Raw genomic sequence first — 18,636 nt, forward strand, 5'->3', positions numbered from 1 at the left:
AATGCCATCCATTTCCCTGTAAATTCTATGATTTTGTCATTTTTTAATGCAGAGTAATACTCCATTGTGTATAAATGCCACATTTTTTTTTATCCATTCATCCATTGAAGGGCATCTAGGTTGGTTCCACAGTCTAGCTATTGTGAATTGTGCTGCTATGAACATCGATGTAGCAGTGTCCCTGTAGCATGCTCTTTTTAGGTCTTTAGGGAATAGACCGAGAAGGGGAATAGCTGGGTCAAATGGTGGCTCCATTCCCAGCTTTCCAAGAAATCTCCATACTGCTTTCCAAATTGGCTGCACCAATTTGCAGTCCCACCAGCAATGTACAAGTGTACCCTTTTCCCCACATCCTCACCAGCAATTGTTGTTGATTGACTTCATAATGGCTGCCAATCTAACTGGAGTGAGATGGTATCTTAGGGTGGTTTGATTTGCATTTCTCTGACTGCTAGAGATGGTGAGCATTTTTTCATGTACTTGTTGATTGATTGTATGTCCTCCTCTGAGAAGTGTCTGTTCAGGTCCTTGGCCCATTTGTTGATTGGGTTGTTTGTTCTCTTATTGTCTAATTTTTTGAGTTCTTTGTATACTCTGGATATTAGGGCTCTATCTGAAGTGTGAGGAGTAAAGATTTGTTCCCAGGATGTAGGCTCTCTATTTACCTCTCTTATTGTATCTTTTGCTGAGAAAAAACTTTTTAGTTTGAGTAAGTCCCATTTGTTGATTCTAGTTATTAACTTTTGTGCTATTGGTGTCCTATTGAGGAATTTGGAGCCCGACCCCACCGACTTTAGATCGTAGCCAACTTTTTCTTCTATCAGATGGCATGTCTCTGATTTGATATCAAGCTCCTTGATCCATTTTGAATTAACTTTTTTGCATGGCAAGAGAAAGGGATTCAGTTTCATTTTGTTGCATATGGATTTCCAGTTTTCCCAGCACCATTTGTTGAAGATGCTATCCTTCCTCCATTGCATGCTTTTAGCCCCTTTATCAAATATAAGGTAGTTGTAGTTTTGTGGATTGGTTTCTGTGTCCTCTATTCTGTACCATTGGTCCACCCGCCTGTTTTGGTACCAGTACCATGCTGTTTTTGTTACTATTGCTCTGTAGTATAGTTTGAAGTCTGGTATCACTATACCGCCTGATTCACACTTCCTGCTTAGCATTGTTTTTGCTATTCTGGGTCTTTTGTTTTTCCATTATGAATTTCATGATTGCTTTCTCTATTTCTACAAGAAATGCCGTTGGGATTTTGATTGGCATTGCATTAAACCTATAGAGAACTTTTGGTAATATCGCCATTTTGATGATGTTAGTTCTGCCTATCCATGAACAGGGTATATTTTTCCATCTTCTAAGATCTTCTTCTATTTCTCTCTTTAGGGTTCTGTAGTTTTCATTGTATAAGTCTTTCACCTCTTTTGTTAGGTTGATTCCCAAGTATTTTATTTTTTTTGAAGATATTGTGAATGGAGTGGTTGTCCTCATTTCCATTTCAGAGGATTTGTCGCTGATACACAGGAATGCCTTTGATTTATGCGTGTTGATTTTATATCCTGCCACTTTGCTGAATTCATTTATTAGCTCTAATAGTTTCTTTGTAGACCCTTTTGGGTCTGCTAGGTATAGAATCATGTCATCTGCAAATAGTGATAATTTAAGTTCTTCTTTTCCTATTTTGATGCCTTTAATTTCTTTCGTCTAATTGCTCTGGCCAGTGTTTCGAGAACTATGTTGAACAGAAGTGGTGAGAGAGGGCATCCCTGTCTTGTTCCAGATTTTAGAGGGAATGCCTTCAATTTTTCTAACAGTTGCCCTGTGACATAATATATGATCTATTTTTGAGAAGGATCCATATGTTGCTGAGAAAAAAGTGTAACTGCTTGATTTTGGGTGGTATATTCTATATATGTCAATTAAGTCTAGGTTATTAATTGTATTATTGATTCTACAGTTTCTTTATTCAACTTTTGTTTGGATGATCTGTCCAGTGGTGATAGAGGTGTGTTGAAGTCTCCCATGATTATTGTATGGTGGTCTATTAGACTCTTGAACTTGAGAAGAGTCTGTTCGATGAACATAGCTGCACCATATATTTATGATTGTTATGTCTTGTTGGTGTATGGTTCCCTTGAGCAGTATGTCGTGTCCCTCTTTATCCCTTTTGATTAACTTTGGCTTGAAATCTATTTTATTTGATATGAGTATGGATACTCCTGCTTGTTTCCGAAGTCCATATGAGTGATATGATTTTTCCCAACCTTTCACCTTCAGCCTATGTATGTCTTTTCCTATCAAATGCGTCTCCTGTAGGCAGCATATTGTTGGGTCTTGTTTTGTGATCCATTCTACTAGCCTGTGTCTCTTGATTGGTGAGTTTAAGCCATTAACATTTAGGGTTATTATTGAGATATGGGTTGTTCTTCCAGCCATATTTGTTTATTTATGTTACTTAACATGGTTTGTTTTCCTCTTTGATTATTTTCCCCCCTTTAGTGTCCTACCTCCCACTGTTGGTTTTCATTGTTATTTTCCATTTCCTCTTCCTGTAATGTTTTGCCAAGGATATTTTGAAGAGATGGTTTTCTAGCTGCAAATTCTTTTAACTTTTGTTTATCGTGGAAGGTTTTAATTTCATCTTCCATCCTGAAGCTTAATTTCGCTGGAAACACAATTCTTGGTTGGAACCCATTTTCTTTCAGTGTTTGAAATATGTTATTCCAGGATCTTCTAGCTTTCAGAGTCTGTGTTGAAAGATCAGCTGTTATCCTGATTGGCTTACCCCTAAATGTGATCTGCTTCCTTTCTCTTGTAGCTTTTAAAATTCTCTCCTTATTCTGTATGTTGGGCATCTTCATTATAATGTGTCTAGGTGTGAGTCTCTTATGATTTTGCACATTCGGCGTCCTGTAGGCTTCTAGGATTTGGGGTTCTGTCTCATTCTTCAAGTCTGGGAAGTTTTCTCGTATTATTTCATTGAATAGATTGCTCATTCCTTTGGTTTGAAACTCTGTCCCTTCCTGTATCCCAATGACTCTTAAATTTGGTCTCTTGATGTTATCCCATATTTCTTGGATGTTCTGCTCATGGTTTCTTAACAGTCTTGCTGAGCTGTCTATGTTCTTTTCAAGTTGAAATACTTTATCTTCATTGTCTGATGTTCTGTCTTCTAAGTGTTCTACTCTGCTGGTAGTATTCTCCATTGAGTTTTTAAGTTGGCTTATTGCTTCCTGCATTTCTAGGATTTCTGTTTGTTTGTTTTTTATAACCTCTATTTCCCTGTATAGTTGATCTTTTGCTTCTTGGATTTGTTTATGTAATTCATTGTTGAAGTGATCTTTCATTGTCTGATTTTGCTGTCTGATGTCTTCCTTGAGACTCCAGATCATCTGAAGCATATATATCCTGAATTCTTTATCTGACATTCCATCTGCTGCAGCTATTACCTCTTCTAACGTTGAGTTGACCTGCAATGCTTGTGGTCCTTTCTTTCCTTGTCTCTTCATACTGTTCGCGTTACTTTCTACTTGGTGAAACTGTTGTGCTCTTGAATTTTCCCCCTATATATTTATATTGGTCTTGTATAGTTGCAAAGTCTCCCTCGCAGGCGCGGGCGGCAGCTCTGTCCCTCTGCGGGCCGCTAGGGTTGTTCTGTCGGTGGTCACAGTTCTGTCTACTTTGCAGGCGCAGGCAGCGGCACTGCCCCTCTGCAGGCCTCTGGGGCTGTACTGCCAGTGGGTCGCAGGTCCGCCTACCTTGCAGGCGCGGGGGGGCGGCTCTACCCTTCCTCAGGCCACTGGGCCTGTTCTGTCTCTCGGTTGCAGGTCTGGCCTGTTCTGATGGTGGTCACAGTTCCGTCTACCTTGCAGGCGCGGGGGGGAGGGGGCGGCTCTGCCTCTCAACAGGCCACTGCTCCTCTTCTGCCGGTGGGTCGCAGGCCCGCCTACCTTGCAGGAGTGATTGGAAGCTCTGCCACTCCGCGGGCCACTGGGCCTTTTCTGTCAGTGGTCACAGTTCCCCTACCTGGCAGGCGCGGGGGGTGTGGGGCGGCTCTGCCCCTCAGCAGGCCGCTGGGCCTGCTCTGTGCATTGTCACAGTTCCTTCTACTTTGCCGGCACAGGGGGAGGGGGCGGCTCAGCCTCTCAGCAGGCCGCTGCTCCTCTTCTGCCGGTGGGTCACAGGCCCGCCTACCTTGCAGGAGTGATTGGAAGCTCTGTCCCGCCACGGGCCACTGGGTCTTTTCTGTCGGTGGTCACCGTTCCACCTACCTGGGAGGCACGGGGGGTGGGGGGCGGCTCTGCCCCTCAGCAGGCCGCTGGGCCTGCTCTGTGCGTGGTCACAGTTCCCTGTACCTTGCCGGTGCAGGGGGAGGGGGCGGCTCTGCCTCTCAGCAGGCCGCTGCTCCTCTTCTGCCGGTGGGTCGCAGGCCTGCCTACCTTGCAGGAGTGATTGGAAGCTCTGTCCCGCCGCGGGCCACTGGGCCTTTTCTGTCGGTGGTCACCGTTCCACCTACCTGGCAGGCGCAGGGGGTGGGGGGGCAGCTCTGCCCCTCAGCAGGCTGCTGGGCCTGCTCTGTGCGTGGTCACAGTTCCTTCTACTTTGCCGGCGCAGGGGGAGGGGCGGCTCAGCCTCTCAGCAGGCTGCTGCTCCTCTTCTGCCGGTGGGTCGCAACCCCGCGTACCTTGCAGGAGTGATTGGAAGCTCTGTCCCACCGCAGGCCACTGGGCCTTTTCTGTCGGTGGTCACATGGCAGGCGCGGGGGGTGGGGGGGTGGCTCTGCCCCTCAGCAGGCCGCTGGGCCTGCTCTGTGCGTGGTCACAGTTCCCTCTACCTTGCCGGTGCAGGGGGAGGGGGCGGCTCTGCCCCTCAGCAGGTCGCTGCTCCTCTTCTGCCGGTGGGTCGCAGGCCCGCCTACCTTGCAGGAGTGATTGGAAGCTCTGTCCCGCCGCGGGCCACTGGGCCTTTTCTGTCCGTGGTCACAGTTCCCCTACCTGGCAGGCGCGGGGGGTGGGGGGCGGCTCTGCCCCTCCGCAGGCCGCTGGGCCTGCTCTGTGTGTGGTCACAGTTCCCTCTACTTTGCCGGCGCAGGGGGAGGGGGCGGCTCAGCCTCCCCCAATGACTCTTAAGTTTGGTCTCTTTATGTTATCCCATATTTCTTGGATGTTCTGCTCATGGTTTCTTAACAGTCTCGCTGAGCTGTCTATGTTCTTTTCAAGTTGAAATACTTTGTCTTCATTGTCTGATGTTCTATCTTCTAAGTGTTCTACTCTGCTGGTAGTACTCTCATTTGAGTTTTAATTTGGTTTATTGCTTCCTGCATTTCTAGGTTTTCTGTTTGTTTGTTTTTTATAACCTCTATCTCCCTGTATAGTTGATGTTTTGCTTCTTGGATTTGTTTATGTAATTCATTGTTGAAATGATCTTTCATTGTCTGATTTTGCTGTCTAATGTCTTCCTTGAGACTCCAGATCATCTGAAGCATGTATATCCTGAATTCTTTATCTGACGTTCCATCTGCTGCAGATATTACCTCTTCTAACGTTGAGTTGACCTGCATTGCTTGTGGTCCTTTCTTTCCTTGTCTTTTCATACTGCTCGTGTTTCTTTCTGCTTGGTGAAACTGTTGTGTTATTGAATTTTCCACCTATATATTTATATTGCTCTTTTATAGTTGCAAAGTCTCCCTTTTTGGAGAAAGACAATGTTAACAGTTCTCAATATCAATAGTACATCATCTAAGCACACGTTTTCCTTATTACTACATTTATAGCTATGTCGCAACCCCTTGCCCGCAAGGAAGACGCAACTCAGGAATCTTCTTTCAGCAGTTTATTCAGGCCCTTGATATTTCTTCTTCCCTCCCTCGGATGCCCCTCCCAGCCTTAATAAAGTATCTCAAGCCCCAATGAGAAGCTGCCACGTGGAGCTTTCTCATAGGGTGGTGAAAAACCATGCGCCAACTCTCCCAAATAAGGAGTTGTTTGTCACAGACCACAGCGGAGCCAGCGCCATCTTGTAATGGCGACCATAGTCTGCAGAAACGGCAGAAGCGGCTCACCACAGTTCCCCCTTTCTGTTTTCTTAAAACAATACAGGCGAAAGTAGAGGTCCTATCCCACTGTGCAGAAGTGGCTGCATAGTATGGCTCAGTCCTAAGGAGGGCCCTTCCCCAGATCTGAGGCCATATCAGCCGACACCTTTTTTCGTGGGGCGGGGCGTGGACGCGTCTAACCCGCATGCAATAGGACATGCTCTCCTTGAGGTCCACGTCAAGGATCACTCAAGTCCAGTGCCTTGCCTCGCATCCTGTATCGTGACGATGGTGGACGAAGGGGGATAGCTGAGGCTGAACGGTGGCTGTTTATAATGACAAACAAGTTGACAGCACCCTGAAAGAAAGGCACGGACTTTAAGGCGATAGAAAAGCACTAGTGTGGAAACCCATCTGCGTGCAATGGCAGTAAGACCGGCAGAGTGCAAGGGCTTTCCAACACTAAGAGAATAACAAGGAAAGTCATGTCGATCCCAGTGCAATGTTATAATAACTTGGGGTGTAACGACCATGTCAAAGGTTTACTGTTTAAGATGCGCAAGCCAGACTTGAGGTGAGTTGCCATTTTCTAAAGCTGCAAGAGCTTGTATGATCATAGCCTTATCGTGAGCACTGCGGGCCTTAAGGTGACAGAGAAACCACAAACAGAGGAACATACCGAAGCAACACATTGCACCAAAAATGCCTACCCCCACCCACTCTTTGAAGAAGGAAAAAGCAGAAGATATCCAATCGGTGAATTGACCCAAAGTCACGGGATCGACACGGGTACTGTTCAAGACAGCTATCTGGGTTAGTTGAGACTGGATCATGTCTTCCGCTGCCATGGACCAATTTCCTGCCAAATATTCACCAATGATGCGGGAGGCATTCCTGGAATCATTAAATCTGACAGAGGTTATGCATAAATGTGCACGTTGGTCAACACAACCCAAAAGCACCAAGTCAGCCAATTCTTCTACCTGAGCTTGGAGTAAATCTATTCTTTGGTTGGCAGCGAAAATCCCTGACAAAATATGTTGATTAATTGTATTTTGGGATTCAAGTATGGTGGAAGTTTGTTGAACAACTTGATTAATGGTGGCAGCAGTTTGTACTTGACTGGCCATGGGCACTCCGGCCGTAACCGCTGCAGCAGCAGACACTGCCACAGCTGTCACTATAGCTGCCGTAATTCCAAAATCCCTGCGGACTCTAAGTAGCTCAACAATGGGGAATTTATCTGGGTCCGCAGTGACTGGGATTGGGACAAAGGTTGGAATTTTCATAACCACTGCTACAGTCCAAGAACCATTCCAACACTCAGATAAGAGACAGGTAACACTAGAACAATCCAGCATCCCCGATGAGGTGTCATTAGCCAAAAGGAGCAAGAACGGGGATTGGACGCAGACCATCGCAGGGGGCAATGTGGCATTATATAGCAAAGAGTTGAACGAAACAGATGTAAGTCTATTACCTCGTTCACTCTCCCTAACAGTGCCAGAAACATTAGCCAGCCAGCTTTTGACTCCCAGCAATTGAGCCAATGCAGAAATATCAGCTGAAGCCCCCTTCTCATTGGAAATCAGCCATTGAAACCAGGACCAACCTACTCCTGTAGAGGAGTTGGCACTATGGTTAAAGTTATAAACATACCTCTTAAGAGAGGGGGAAAAGGAGAAACCCTTAGCAACTTGAAGTTTCTCCCAAGAATGATCCTGACAAGGCGTAAATGTTGGGGGGAAACCAAGATTAGGGGTACAGTAAGGAGAGGCCTTGAAATGAGTGGCATTGTAAGTACTATTAGAAGAAGGAGGCACTGGGATTAGTACCTTGGAGATCATAGCCAAGGTAGTTATGTTTAAAGCAGAGCTATTTACAGGGGTCCCTGAACCTGATTGCTTCCCTGAAACTACTTGGCTCAGTACGGCATTAATAATACTCCCTGAGACCTGATTGGACTGCAATGGGTCCTCCCAGTTAGTCAAATTTTTGGTCTTAAGGCTGATGCAATTAGCGTTTCCAAGGCTGAAACAAAAAACTCCTGTGAGATTAACTTGAGATTGATTAAAAATGCTCTCCATGTCCCCTCTAGGAGAGGCACAGGGAGCAGACATCTCACATGAGGTAGAGAAAAGAGTGGGGAGGACACTAGAATTACCATGAACCGGCATCGGCATTGGCCAAGCCCGTGCCACTGCCCACCACTGCATTGGTGTCGTCTGTGCCATCGGCACCAGCACCAGAACCAGAGCACGTAGCAGAGTGAAGATCCTCATCACGGGATTGCTGTGGTATCTCTTGTTGCTGGTCGGTTGATGTCATGACTCTTCTTGTCAGGCGTTCAGGGACCCACAACGGTTCCGTGCGATCCTGGGGAAAAACACATACAGATCCTCGCGCCCATGTCAGCACGGGGTCGGGGCCGTTCCATTGGCCCGTAAGAACATCCTTCCACTTAACATAGCCAATCACAGAGGGCTGAGGGGACACATGTCTATCGGCCACAGAGCGACCATGAATATCCAAATTCAAAAAATTAATGGTAAAGAGAACTAAGGACAGGCGTTCTTTAGGAGTGTGTTCAGCTCCTATTCCCCCTTTTTGTTTTTGTAAAGTTTCCTTTAAGGTGCGATGAGCACGCTCAACAATGCCTTGTCCTTGAGGATTGTAAGGCAGACCATGAGTAAGTTGCACTCCCATGGTAGAACAAAAGGATGTAAATTGTCTGCCAGTATAAGCAGGTCCATTATCAGTCTTAAGGGATGCAGGAGCACCCCATGCTGCCCATGCTTCTAGGCAATGAGTAAAAACATTACGTGCCTTTTCTCCCGATAAAGCAGAAGCATGAATAACTCCAGAGCACGTATCAACAGAAACATGCACATACTTGAGGTTACCAAAGTCAGGTATGTGTGTCACATCCATTTGCCAGACAACCAATGGCTTCAATCCCCGTGGGTTCACTCCATAATTAGGGGGATGAAGAAATGTGACACAATGGGGACATTGTAATACTATCTGACGAGCATCCGCTCTTGAAATGGAAAAATGCCTGCGCAGCATTAAAGCATTAACATGGAAATTCTGGTGAAATAATTTAGCCCCCTCTAAGGAGGAAGCCAAGCATATCAACTGACCTCTAGTGGCTGAGTCCGCACAGGCATTACCCTGTGATAACGGACCAGGAAGAGAGGTGTGAGCCCGGATGTGCATTGGATAAAAAGGAGCAGTACGGCTACAGATAAGCTGTTGAAGCTGATTAAAGTAAGCAGATACATTATGGGCATTACTAATAGCTCCCACGGCCTCCAGGACTTTTAGTGCTTGTACCACATAGATGGAGTCCGAAATAAGATTAAAAGGAAAAGAACACTGTTTAAAAACCTCAATAACAATTTGCAGTTCCACCCATTGTGGATTTCCAGGAGCAAATTGATGCTGAACAGGGGGAGAATCATTAATTACATAAGCTCCCATTCCAGACTTGGAACCATCAGTAAAAATATTAACAGCCCCCGGAATTGGATTGGGTGAAGTTACCTTAGGGAAAATGATGGGATGTTCTTTAACAAAATGGAGTAATGGATGGGAAGGGTAATGATTATCAATATCCCCTTGAAACGAGCAACATAGAATAGCCCAGTTGTCTAGAGTAGCACACAAAACATTAAGTTGAGCTTTAGTATATGGTATAATAAGAGAAGAAGGTGATTGTCTGAAAAATTGAATGCTTTGTTGAATCCCTTTAAGTGCTAATGCTGCAACAGCATCAGGATAGTATTCTAAGGATTTTCCTGGGGATATATGTGGGTGGATCCATAGTAAAGGCCCATCTTGCCACAGTACTCCAGTAGGCTGCTGCATAGTGGCAAGCACACATAACTGGAAAGGTTTATCACTCTGGAGCCTGCATAGAGTAGCATGTTGTATAGCTTCTTCTACTGTTATAAGGGCCGCTCTAGCCTCTTTGGTGAGGCTACGAGGAGAAGCAAGATCTGGATCACCCTTAAGGGTAGCATACAAAGGCTGGAGCACACCATTAGGAATATGTAAATATCCCCTTATCCAATTAATATCTCCCAGTAGTTTTTGAAAATCATTTAGAGTTTGGAGATCCTGAGTTCTTATGGTGATTTTTTGTGGTTTTAATTTGTCATACCCAATTATCGCTCCCAAATACTCAATAGAATTCCCCGTTTGAACCTTTTCAGGTGCGATATGTAGCCCATATTGAGCTAACAGCTTTACTAATTCTTTATAGGCCTCATTAACTGTCTGCTCTAACTTAGCGGCCAATAACACATCATCCATATAATGAATGATCTTGATGGAGGAATACTTATGTCTGAGAGGTGCGAGTGCCTTCCCCACATACATCTGGCACATCGTGGGACTATTAGCCATTCCCTGCGGCAACACTACCCACTCAAACCTTTGATCTGGTTCCTCGTGTTTACACGAGGGAAGGGTGAAGGCAAAACGCTGTGAGTCTTTAGGATGCAAAGGAATAGAAAAGAAACAGTCTTTAATGTCAATAGCAATAATATGCCAGCCCTGAGGAACAGAGAAGAGCAGAGGCAGCCCTCTTTGAATGGGCCCTGTAAGTTGCATTTGAGCATTAACTGCTCGTAGATCATGCAGTAGGCGCCACTTTCCTGATTTTTTCTTAATAACAAATATGGGAGTATTCCATGGAGAAGTAGAAGGTTGGATGTGACCCAAGTCAAGTTGTTCTTTGACTAGATCATGGGCTGCTGCCAATTTAACCGAGGGAAGAGGCCACTGAGGCACCCAAACAGGCTCCTCGGTGAGCCATGTTATGGGTATTTGAGCCCCAGTGGCCCCTAGGAAAAACCCAGACCAAATCTGTTAAGCTTTTGATGACCTTGCACAGGATGCCTATGCCCCTGTAGGTGTTTTCCTAGTCCTAGACCTGGCCTATACCCCATATTTTGCATAATTTGTTGAGACACTGGGGAATAGTCATTGCTAAGAGTGAACCCCATGTCTTTCATCAGATCACGGCCCCATAAAGAGATAGGTAAATCAAGTACATAAGGCTGAAAGGTGCCATTGTGTCCTTCCGGGTCCTTCCAAGATAGATGTCTACAGCTGATTTGAGGGGCTTGGGCATATCCAAGTCCTCTCAGGGATTGATCAGAAGTCTGCACTGGCCATCCCTTAGACCAGTCCTTAAGGGCTATGATACTACGGTCTGCTCCTGTATCCAGCAATCCCACAATAGATTTACCTTCTATGCTTAATTCCAAAGTGGGGCGATTGCTCATATCTAGTGACAAATAGGCACAATTCCCTCCGGTGGTACCAATCTCACTTCCTGTCCGTGACCTTGAGTCAGCAGGGAAGTGATTATGTAAGATAGGCAAAATTAGTAATTGAGCAATCCGATCCCCTGGGGAGATAGACACAATGCCCCTTGGAGCCTCCACCATAACCTTTATTGTCCCTACAGTATCAGGGCTAATGTCTCCGGGAAAGACATGAAGACCTTGTAAGATAGAGGATGCACGTCCAATTAGCAAACCTACAGTGCCAGGTGGTAAAGGCCCTTTGAACTCAGTTTCCACCAATTGGACTCCCATCTTAGGTGTTAATACGAGTCTGGAGGTGGAACAGAGGTCCAATCCCGCGGCACCTGTAGTGGCTCTCCGCGTCTCATGGGATGGCGTAGAGATGGCCATGTCTCGGGTTCGGGTGTGACATTCTCCACTGCCCCATATATTTGTGGGCCCTGGGGTCGGGGGCCCCTTCGGCCGTTTTTTGGCCCAGCTGAAATAGGCTGTCCATGGATGTCCCTCACTGATCTACACTCTTTTGCCCAATGCTTCCCCTTTTTACATTTTGGACACAGCCCCGGTTGATGAAGGCCATTGGAAGGGCCACCGTGAGGAGGTCCAGTAAAATTGTCTTTTTTGGGACATTCACGTCTGAAATGACCGGGTTGACCACAATGGAAGCATGTTCCGGCACCAGGACTGCCCCCTTTTGCAATCCGAAGGACAGCAGCTGCAAGACCTGCGTTAGTTAAAGGTCCTCCAATCTCTCTACACACTTTCATCCATGCTTCTATGCCCTTATTTTTATAAGGAGTGATTGCCGCTTTACATTCCTTGGTGCATTGCTCAAAGACCAATTGCTTAATAAGGGGCATGGCTCTATCAGGATCCCCAAAAATTTTTCCAGCGGCATCCACCATCCTTGCTACAAAATCTGAAAAGGGTTCTGTAGGGCCTTGTAGAATCTTGGTCAAATTACCAGACACCTCTCCTCTATTTGGAAGCGACTTCCATGCCCGAATGCAAATGTTGTTAATTTGATTATATGCCTCAAGAGGAAATCCTGTCTGTTGATTTGCAAATCTACCTGCCCCAAAAGCATATCCTTGTCCCAATGGGGGTGTCCCGCCGCATGGTTTTGGGCGGCCTGCTCTATTGCGCCCTCTAGCACAAATGCTCTCCAGTCCAAATATTTACCCGGGGAAACACAAGCCCGAACAAGGCTAGCCCAATCAGAGGGAGTCATGCAGTATCTAGACAGACTCTCCACCTGAGTTAGTGTGAAGGCGGCATCCACCCCATAAGTGCGCACAGACTCCACCAGGGTCTTCACAATTTTAAAATCTAAGGGTTCATGGAATCTTCCCATATTGTCATCCTGAAAAACTGGATAAGCAAGACCCATCTCAGCGTTAACAGCCCTCCATGTTTGGGCATGGAAAGCTCTCCCCGAAACACCCCCACCATACGGCAGTGGATCTGGGGGATCGCTTTTCTTGAGCCCCTGTTTATTTCTGTTCCCTTCTCCTATAGCTAAACTCTCTAGCTGACGAGACAGCCTCCCGAGCTCTTCCTCCTCATCCTCCTCTTCCTCTGACCCACTTTCACATGGGGGTGTGCGCAGCGTACTGAGATCTGGATACAATCGTCTCCTCCCCTGTTTCACACTCCGCACACTCCCATCCTCCTGAGGCACCTCACTTCCTGCTGTCTCCGATTTCTCTTCATGTAATTGCTCTAGAACTGCCTGTCCTTTAGTAAGTGCTTCCTGACATCTGCCATCTGTAAGGCAACTACGGACCATTTTCCAAAGGGGTATCACCCCACCCTCTAATATGCCCTGCTCAGAAGCAAAGTCAAGATCTTTGCCTAATTTATCCCAACTAGGTACAGTAAGGCTGCCCGAAAATGCAAACCACGGTGCAGCGATATCTATCTTCTGTAAAAATCTCTGTAAAGTACTATGTTTCACTTCCAGGCCCTTGGAACGTAACAGGCCATCTAGGGCCAGGAGAAGCGGACTTGAAGATGCGGCACCCATGACACAACAACAAAAGAAGCACAAAAAACAAAAGCGAAATGACACAACAAAAGAAACACAGAAAACAAAAGCGAAAGTACACAGTGCAGCTGCAATAAAATGTAATGCTCTCTCTTTCTTTACAGAGGAGCTGCCCCACTTTGGTCGCGGATCCCACTTACCTGGGACTAACCCCGCTTTGATCGCGGATCCCACTTATTGGGACTAACCCCGCTTTGGTCGCGGATCCCACTTACCTGGGACTAACCGGTGCACCACCCCTGACTGCTGAAAGTTCTGGTTCCCGGGTTTCGGCACCACTTGTCGTGACCCCTTGCCCGCAAGGAAGACGCAACTCAGGAATCTTCTTTCAGCAGTTTATTCAGGCCCTTGATATTTCTTCTTCCCTCCCTCGGATGCCCCTCCCAGCCTTAATAAAGCATCTCAAGCCCCAATGCGAAGCTGCCACGTGGAGCTTTCTCATAGGGTGGTGAAAAACCATGCGCCAACTCTCCCAAATAAGGAGTTGTTTGTCACAGACCACAGCGGAGCCAGCGCCATCTTGTAATGGCGACCATAGTCTGCAGAAACGGCAGAAGCGGCTCACCACATAGCTAGACTCTATGTCTACCAGTGTTGGTTTCAATTATCGTTTACAAATATAGTCATTAGTTTCATGAAAGGCATACTGTTTCTGGTAGCTTGAAGAAAACTGAATTTCAGGTGTAGGATGTTATGTTTATGGGGAAAGGAGTGAGGGTATGGGGTTAATCTAACTTAGTAACTTTGGAGAGCTCTAACCAATAGATGGGTAATTTATGGAAGAATGTATAGATTCAAATTCCTATCTGTATTTATAAGATTACCCTACTTATGAATAGTAAAATTTCGGGGGTTGCAAGTGGGATAGAGGGAGTAAGAGGGAGGAAAACAAATAACAAGGAAGGGAAGAGAAAAAAGAGAGCGGGAAAAAGAATATATGAGAAAAAAGAAAAGAAATAAAAAGAGGGAAGGGAGGTGGGGCATATGCAATTCCTCTATATTATATTATTCTGGTGATTCAGTTGTTAAAGTCCTTTTTCGTGCACAATTTTTGGTTTCACATATGTTGAGGTTGCGAAGACCCAAGGGGGAAGGGTAGAGGAGACTGGGTGAATGGCTGAAAAGAGAGAGAGAAGAGAGAAAAAGAAAGAAAAAAAGAAAAAAAAAGTCTCTCAGAACTCTGTTTTCATTTCTTCCAGTTGGTGGCGTTGTCTATTCCTAGCTTGAGTCTCAGGGTTCAGGATGGTGGTTGTAGTCAGTGTGAGAGCCTGGGCTCCTCCTCAAGCTGGGGTGGTCTGTCTACCGCACTGGTGAGCTGCTGGGCCCCTCCTCTGGGCGCATGGTCTGCCTACCGTGCAGGTGCAGGTGGCAGCTGGGCCCCTCCTCCAATTGGGGTGATCTGTCTACCACGCCGGCGGGCCGCTGGGCCTGTTCTCCAGGTCGCAGGTCTGCCTACCGTGCAGGCGCGGGCAGCGGTTGGGCCCTTCCTCCAATTGGGGTGATCTGTCTACCACGCCAGCGGGCTGCTGGGCCCCTTCTCTGGGATGCGTGGTCTGCCTACCTTGCAGGCGGCGGCTGGGCCCCTCCTCCAATAGGGGTGATCTCTGTGTATATATTTTGTAAATGAGAACATAGTCTATTTGAGTTTATGTGCAAAAAAATTTTTTTTACAATTCTTAAGCCAAAATACATCTTCCCACTCCAGCCCAAATTAATGGCACCTTCAATGTTCACTTATTTCTTCTGACGGATGCACTCCAGATGGTTTATAAAGTCTCATGGCTTCTTTGTATTACTTTGCTATTTGAAGCTGTGTTGAAAATTACAAATGTCATCTCTCTCTCTTATTATTTCACAAGAATCTTCTGGCATAATTGAAATGGTGACTGAGGACACAGATATTTTTAACTGCAGTGCATTAAATTGTTGGAAAAGGCATAAGCAATTAACACTTTACAGCAAAGGTATAAGAAAAAATTCATCTTTACTCACATTGAAGCTGGAAAAAAGTACTTGATCCCTATCTAAACTTAAAACTCAACAGGGTGTGATGGTATATGCCTGTAATCTTAGCAATACTGGAGGCTGCGGCAGGAGGATTGCAAAGCAACTACCAAGTCCTCAAGACACATAGCCAGAACCTGCTTCAAAATACGAAACAAAAAAAAAAAAAATTGAAAGGGCTGAAAAGTGGCACAGTGGTAGAGTGCAATTAGGAAAAAAATGAAATAAAAACATAACTTAAAATTTATTCTCCAATGAGGGATACTATGAAGTTAGTTTTCATATGTTCATATGTCACTTTGAGATCTGACAGAGTGTACTTTAACCAAAGATACTTGCTTAGCAGGCGTGAGGCCCATAGGGAAATTCATGATGAGCAGTTTCTTTGAAACATCTCTAAAATGAAGATATATTTTCCGACCACCTATATACATTGTAAATATTTTGAAAGCACATTGATTTAGCTAAAATTTTCTGGCATACTGGTCACTTTGATTTTTATTTTGATAAACTGAACTTCAGAATGCTTGCTCTTAGCCTTGGGGTGTAGCGCCATGTGTGGGTTTAGCATGCCAGTCCCTGGGGTCTATTCCTGGTTTTCTAAAGAGAAGAGAAAAACACAATGGCTAGCTTGTTCTCAGGTTACTTTAGCAAAAGTTTTGCCACATAAACATGTAGAAGGAGGCACCTGTGTTTGCCTCTGGTATTTTTCTCATATACATTACTGACAATTTTCAATCTATGTTTCATCAGGCAGTTTGAGATTGCAAAATGAAAAGGTAGTTACCTTGTGGGCATGGTGGCAGAGGCCTATCATGGGATGCTGAGGCAGGAGGATGGCAAGTTTCAGGCCAGCCTGAGCATATTACCAAGGCCCTGTCTCAAAAAAAGGGCTGGGGATGTTTCTCAATGATAAAGGGCCTCACTGATCAATCCCAAGTTCTTGACAACAACCACAAAAAATGATGTCTAGCGATCTCCAAACTCTTAACAGGCTATTCATCCATGTATCGTACTTCTACTATGACTAAAATGGCATGTCAGCCCAACCACACTTCTAAATTTTCACTGATATTTGTGTGCTTCTGGACTTTCTGTTCCACTTATTTAACCCTTTGTCTATTATTATACAATTCATTTATGAACACTAAGAGTATATTTGAATAAACTAGAAAGGCAAAACTTTGTTCCTTGCAGGTATATCTGTACTGTGGTCACAACAGTAAAATATAGCACACAAGAGTTTAAAGACCTTGATGTATGTTTTGTTTTATGGAAAACTGATCATTATGCAAAGAGTTCCTACTTTTGAATCAATGAGCTTTCTTATTGAGAACGAGGAGGCAGGATCAGGCATTCTTGATGACTCCATAGACACAACCTGAGCTCAAGGCCACAGACTGCAGCCAGAACCTGCTGGGTGCCTTCTGCTTGGTGCCCATGTTCTTTGTGGCTAGATGCAGTTTCTTTTGGATGTTGTGCACCCAGTGCTCTGCACTCCATGTTCAAGTTCACAGAAAAACTGTGACAAGGACAGGGGGAGTCAGCAATACTGTAAAGGAAACTTTGAGAAGTGATGTTGTCAGGAACAGTGGGAATCACCAATTTTGCACATGAACTCTGTTAAGATTTTTACTCTAGTCTGCCTGAACCTGGGGTACAACTGAAAAGACAAGATATGTTTCCTAATTAGGAAAGTGTAAAAACAGCCAGTGACCTCCATTCTCCTCCTTCAGAGCAAGCAATTTAAGTTAATGAGGCATTTGCAGAGAATCTGGGGCTTGTCAACAAATGTTGGTATGAACATGGTTGGGTAATCAAGATGGTAGTAAGCAACCCTTCAAAGTTAAAGGATCTGAAATAGTGAAAATATTTGAATATTAAAGAGTCTACTGAGGAGAGAAAAGGAAACCCCTAATTAAGCCAGTGGGGAAAAGTTTTTATATAGGACAAAATCCAATTCACAGATTTCTTGTTAAGGCTCCTCAGTAAACAATACATATACATAGGTGTACACTAATTGATACCGGTTTTAATCATAAAAATAATAATCCTGAACTTGCTGATTTATGGGAAATATTTCAAACTCTTTTCTACAATATGTATATATCATGATTTATAAATGAGTACTTGAAAAATGAGATGCCACTTATTCTTAATTTTACTAGGTGTCAAATTTAAGGTAGTCAATAAAGTGTCATATCAAGTGAACGAATAGTAGATAGAAACCCAGTTTTTATTTGGCTAATCATCAATATGTCCTAGGCAATAACTCCTTCTAAGGTTTACAGGTCTCAGTGGCTGAAGTGGATTAGGGAAACAAAAGCCAAGTGCTTTGGTTATTGGAGATCCTCCCTCCCAATGCCCTCCTCCTTAGCACAGCCTGGAAGTTGCTTGTTTTTCCCAGATGTGCCCCTGCCAGTTCACCTGGCCCTCTGCTGCTTGGTTCAACCCTATTACTGTTTTTCTCATGTCTGTCCTTCACACCACTCTCCAGGATGGAGCATAATCTGCACTTTGGCTAAGTTGCCCACACTTACAGCCTTCTTCATGTTGCTCTCAGGTCTGTATCCCTCCTGGTATCAGGACCAGTTTCATTTTTGAAGACCTTCTGTGCCCAAAGCACAGGCACTTCATTCTCAGGCTGGTGAAGGAGTCCAAGGGATCCTGGTCTTGAGTCCACACCCCAAAAACCTTCCTCTTAGCCGAGGCCAGGACCTCAGAGGCACCTTCTTTCCCCCTCATTGAAAATCACCTCTGCAATCCAATAATAGCCCTTAGAGTGGAGCCAGCCAAATCTCCCCCCCAGCGCCTCAACAGCTGAACTCCACTTTGAAGTAGTTGCCAAGCAACGTGGCCAAACACCAGAGCTGTCCCCTACAGGACTCTGATTGGTTGGGGTGTGAATGCCCTTGCGAGCATATGTGCGAGGCCCTGTGAGAGGTTTACAGCTGCCTGGTGTTTCCTTTCAAAGGTCAAACCTTAGTGAAAGTTGTGTTGAGTGTTCCGATCATTCTCACGACAGGCTCAAGCCTGTGGGAAAGCAGCTTTTGTGCATGAGTGGGCTCAAGGTCAAGTGGAACTTGAGCATGCTGACGGCCTGGTCTCCAAGGAAAGTACCCTATCCGATTCCTTGAATATGTCTAGCGCCTACTCTGTTCATTTGCCACAAGCTGCTGTACTCCTACTGGTTCTCCATGGGAACTGAACAGATGCAGTAAGTCAAGGCT

The 18,636-nt window shown here is 45.3% G+C and overlaps 1 protein-coding gene across 1 annotated transcript; it reads right to left on the reverse strand.

The window, feature by feature from the left end:
• Positions 1–9,126: 9,126 nt before the first annotated feature.
• Positions 9,127–18,202, reverse strand: LOC131424311 (uncharacterized). The gene is made up of 2 exons (XM_058580518.1): positions 17,947–18,202; positions 9,127–15,006 (listed from the first exon to the last, which is right to left on the reverse strand). Exon 2 carries the CDS (start codon positions 13,379–13,381, stop codon positions 12,311–12,313), a length of 1,071 nt encoding a protein of 356 aa, XP_058436501.1. The 5' UTR covers positions 13,382–15,006; positions 17,947–18,202; the 3' UTR covers positions 9,127–12,310.
• Positions 18,203–18,636: the final 434 nt, after the last annotated feature.

Source organism: Marmota monax, unplaced genomic scaffold (genome assembly GCF_021218885.2).
Source record: "Marmota monax isolate L192 unplaced genomic scaffold, Marmota_monax_Labrador192_F-V1.1 WCK01_AAM20220418_F8-fsc00066, whole genome shotgun sequence".
Taxonomy (NCBI): domain Eukaryota; kingdom Metazoa; phylum Chordata; class Mammalia; order Rodentia; family Sciuridae; genus Marmota; species Marmota monax.

What these genes read in the sequence shown, in the direction of transcription:
- LOC131424311 (XM_058580518.1), bottom strand. Translation starts at nt 13,381, where the DNA reads ATGGGTGCCGCATCTTCAAGTCCGCTTCTCCTGGCCCTAGATGGCCTG.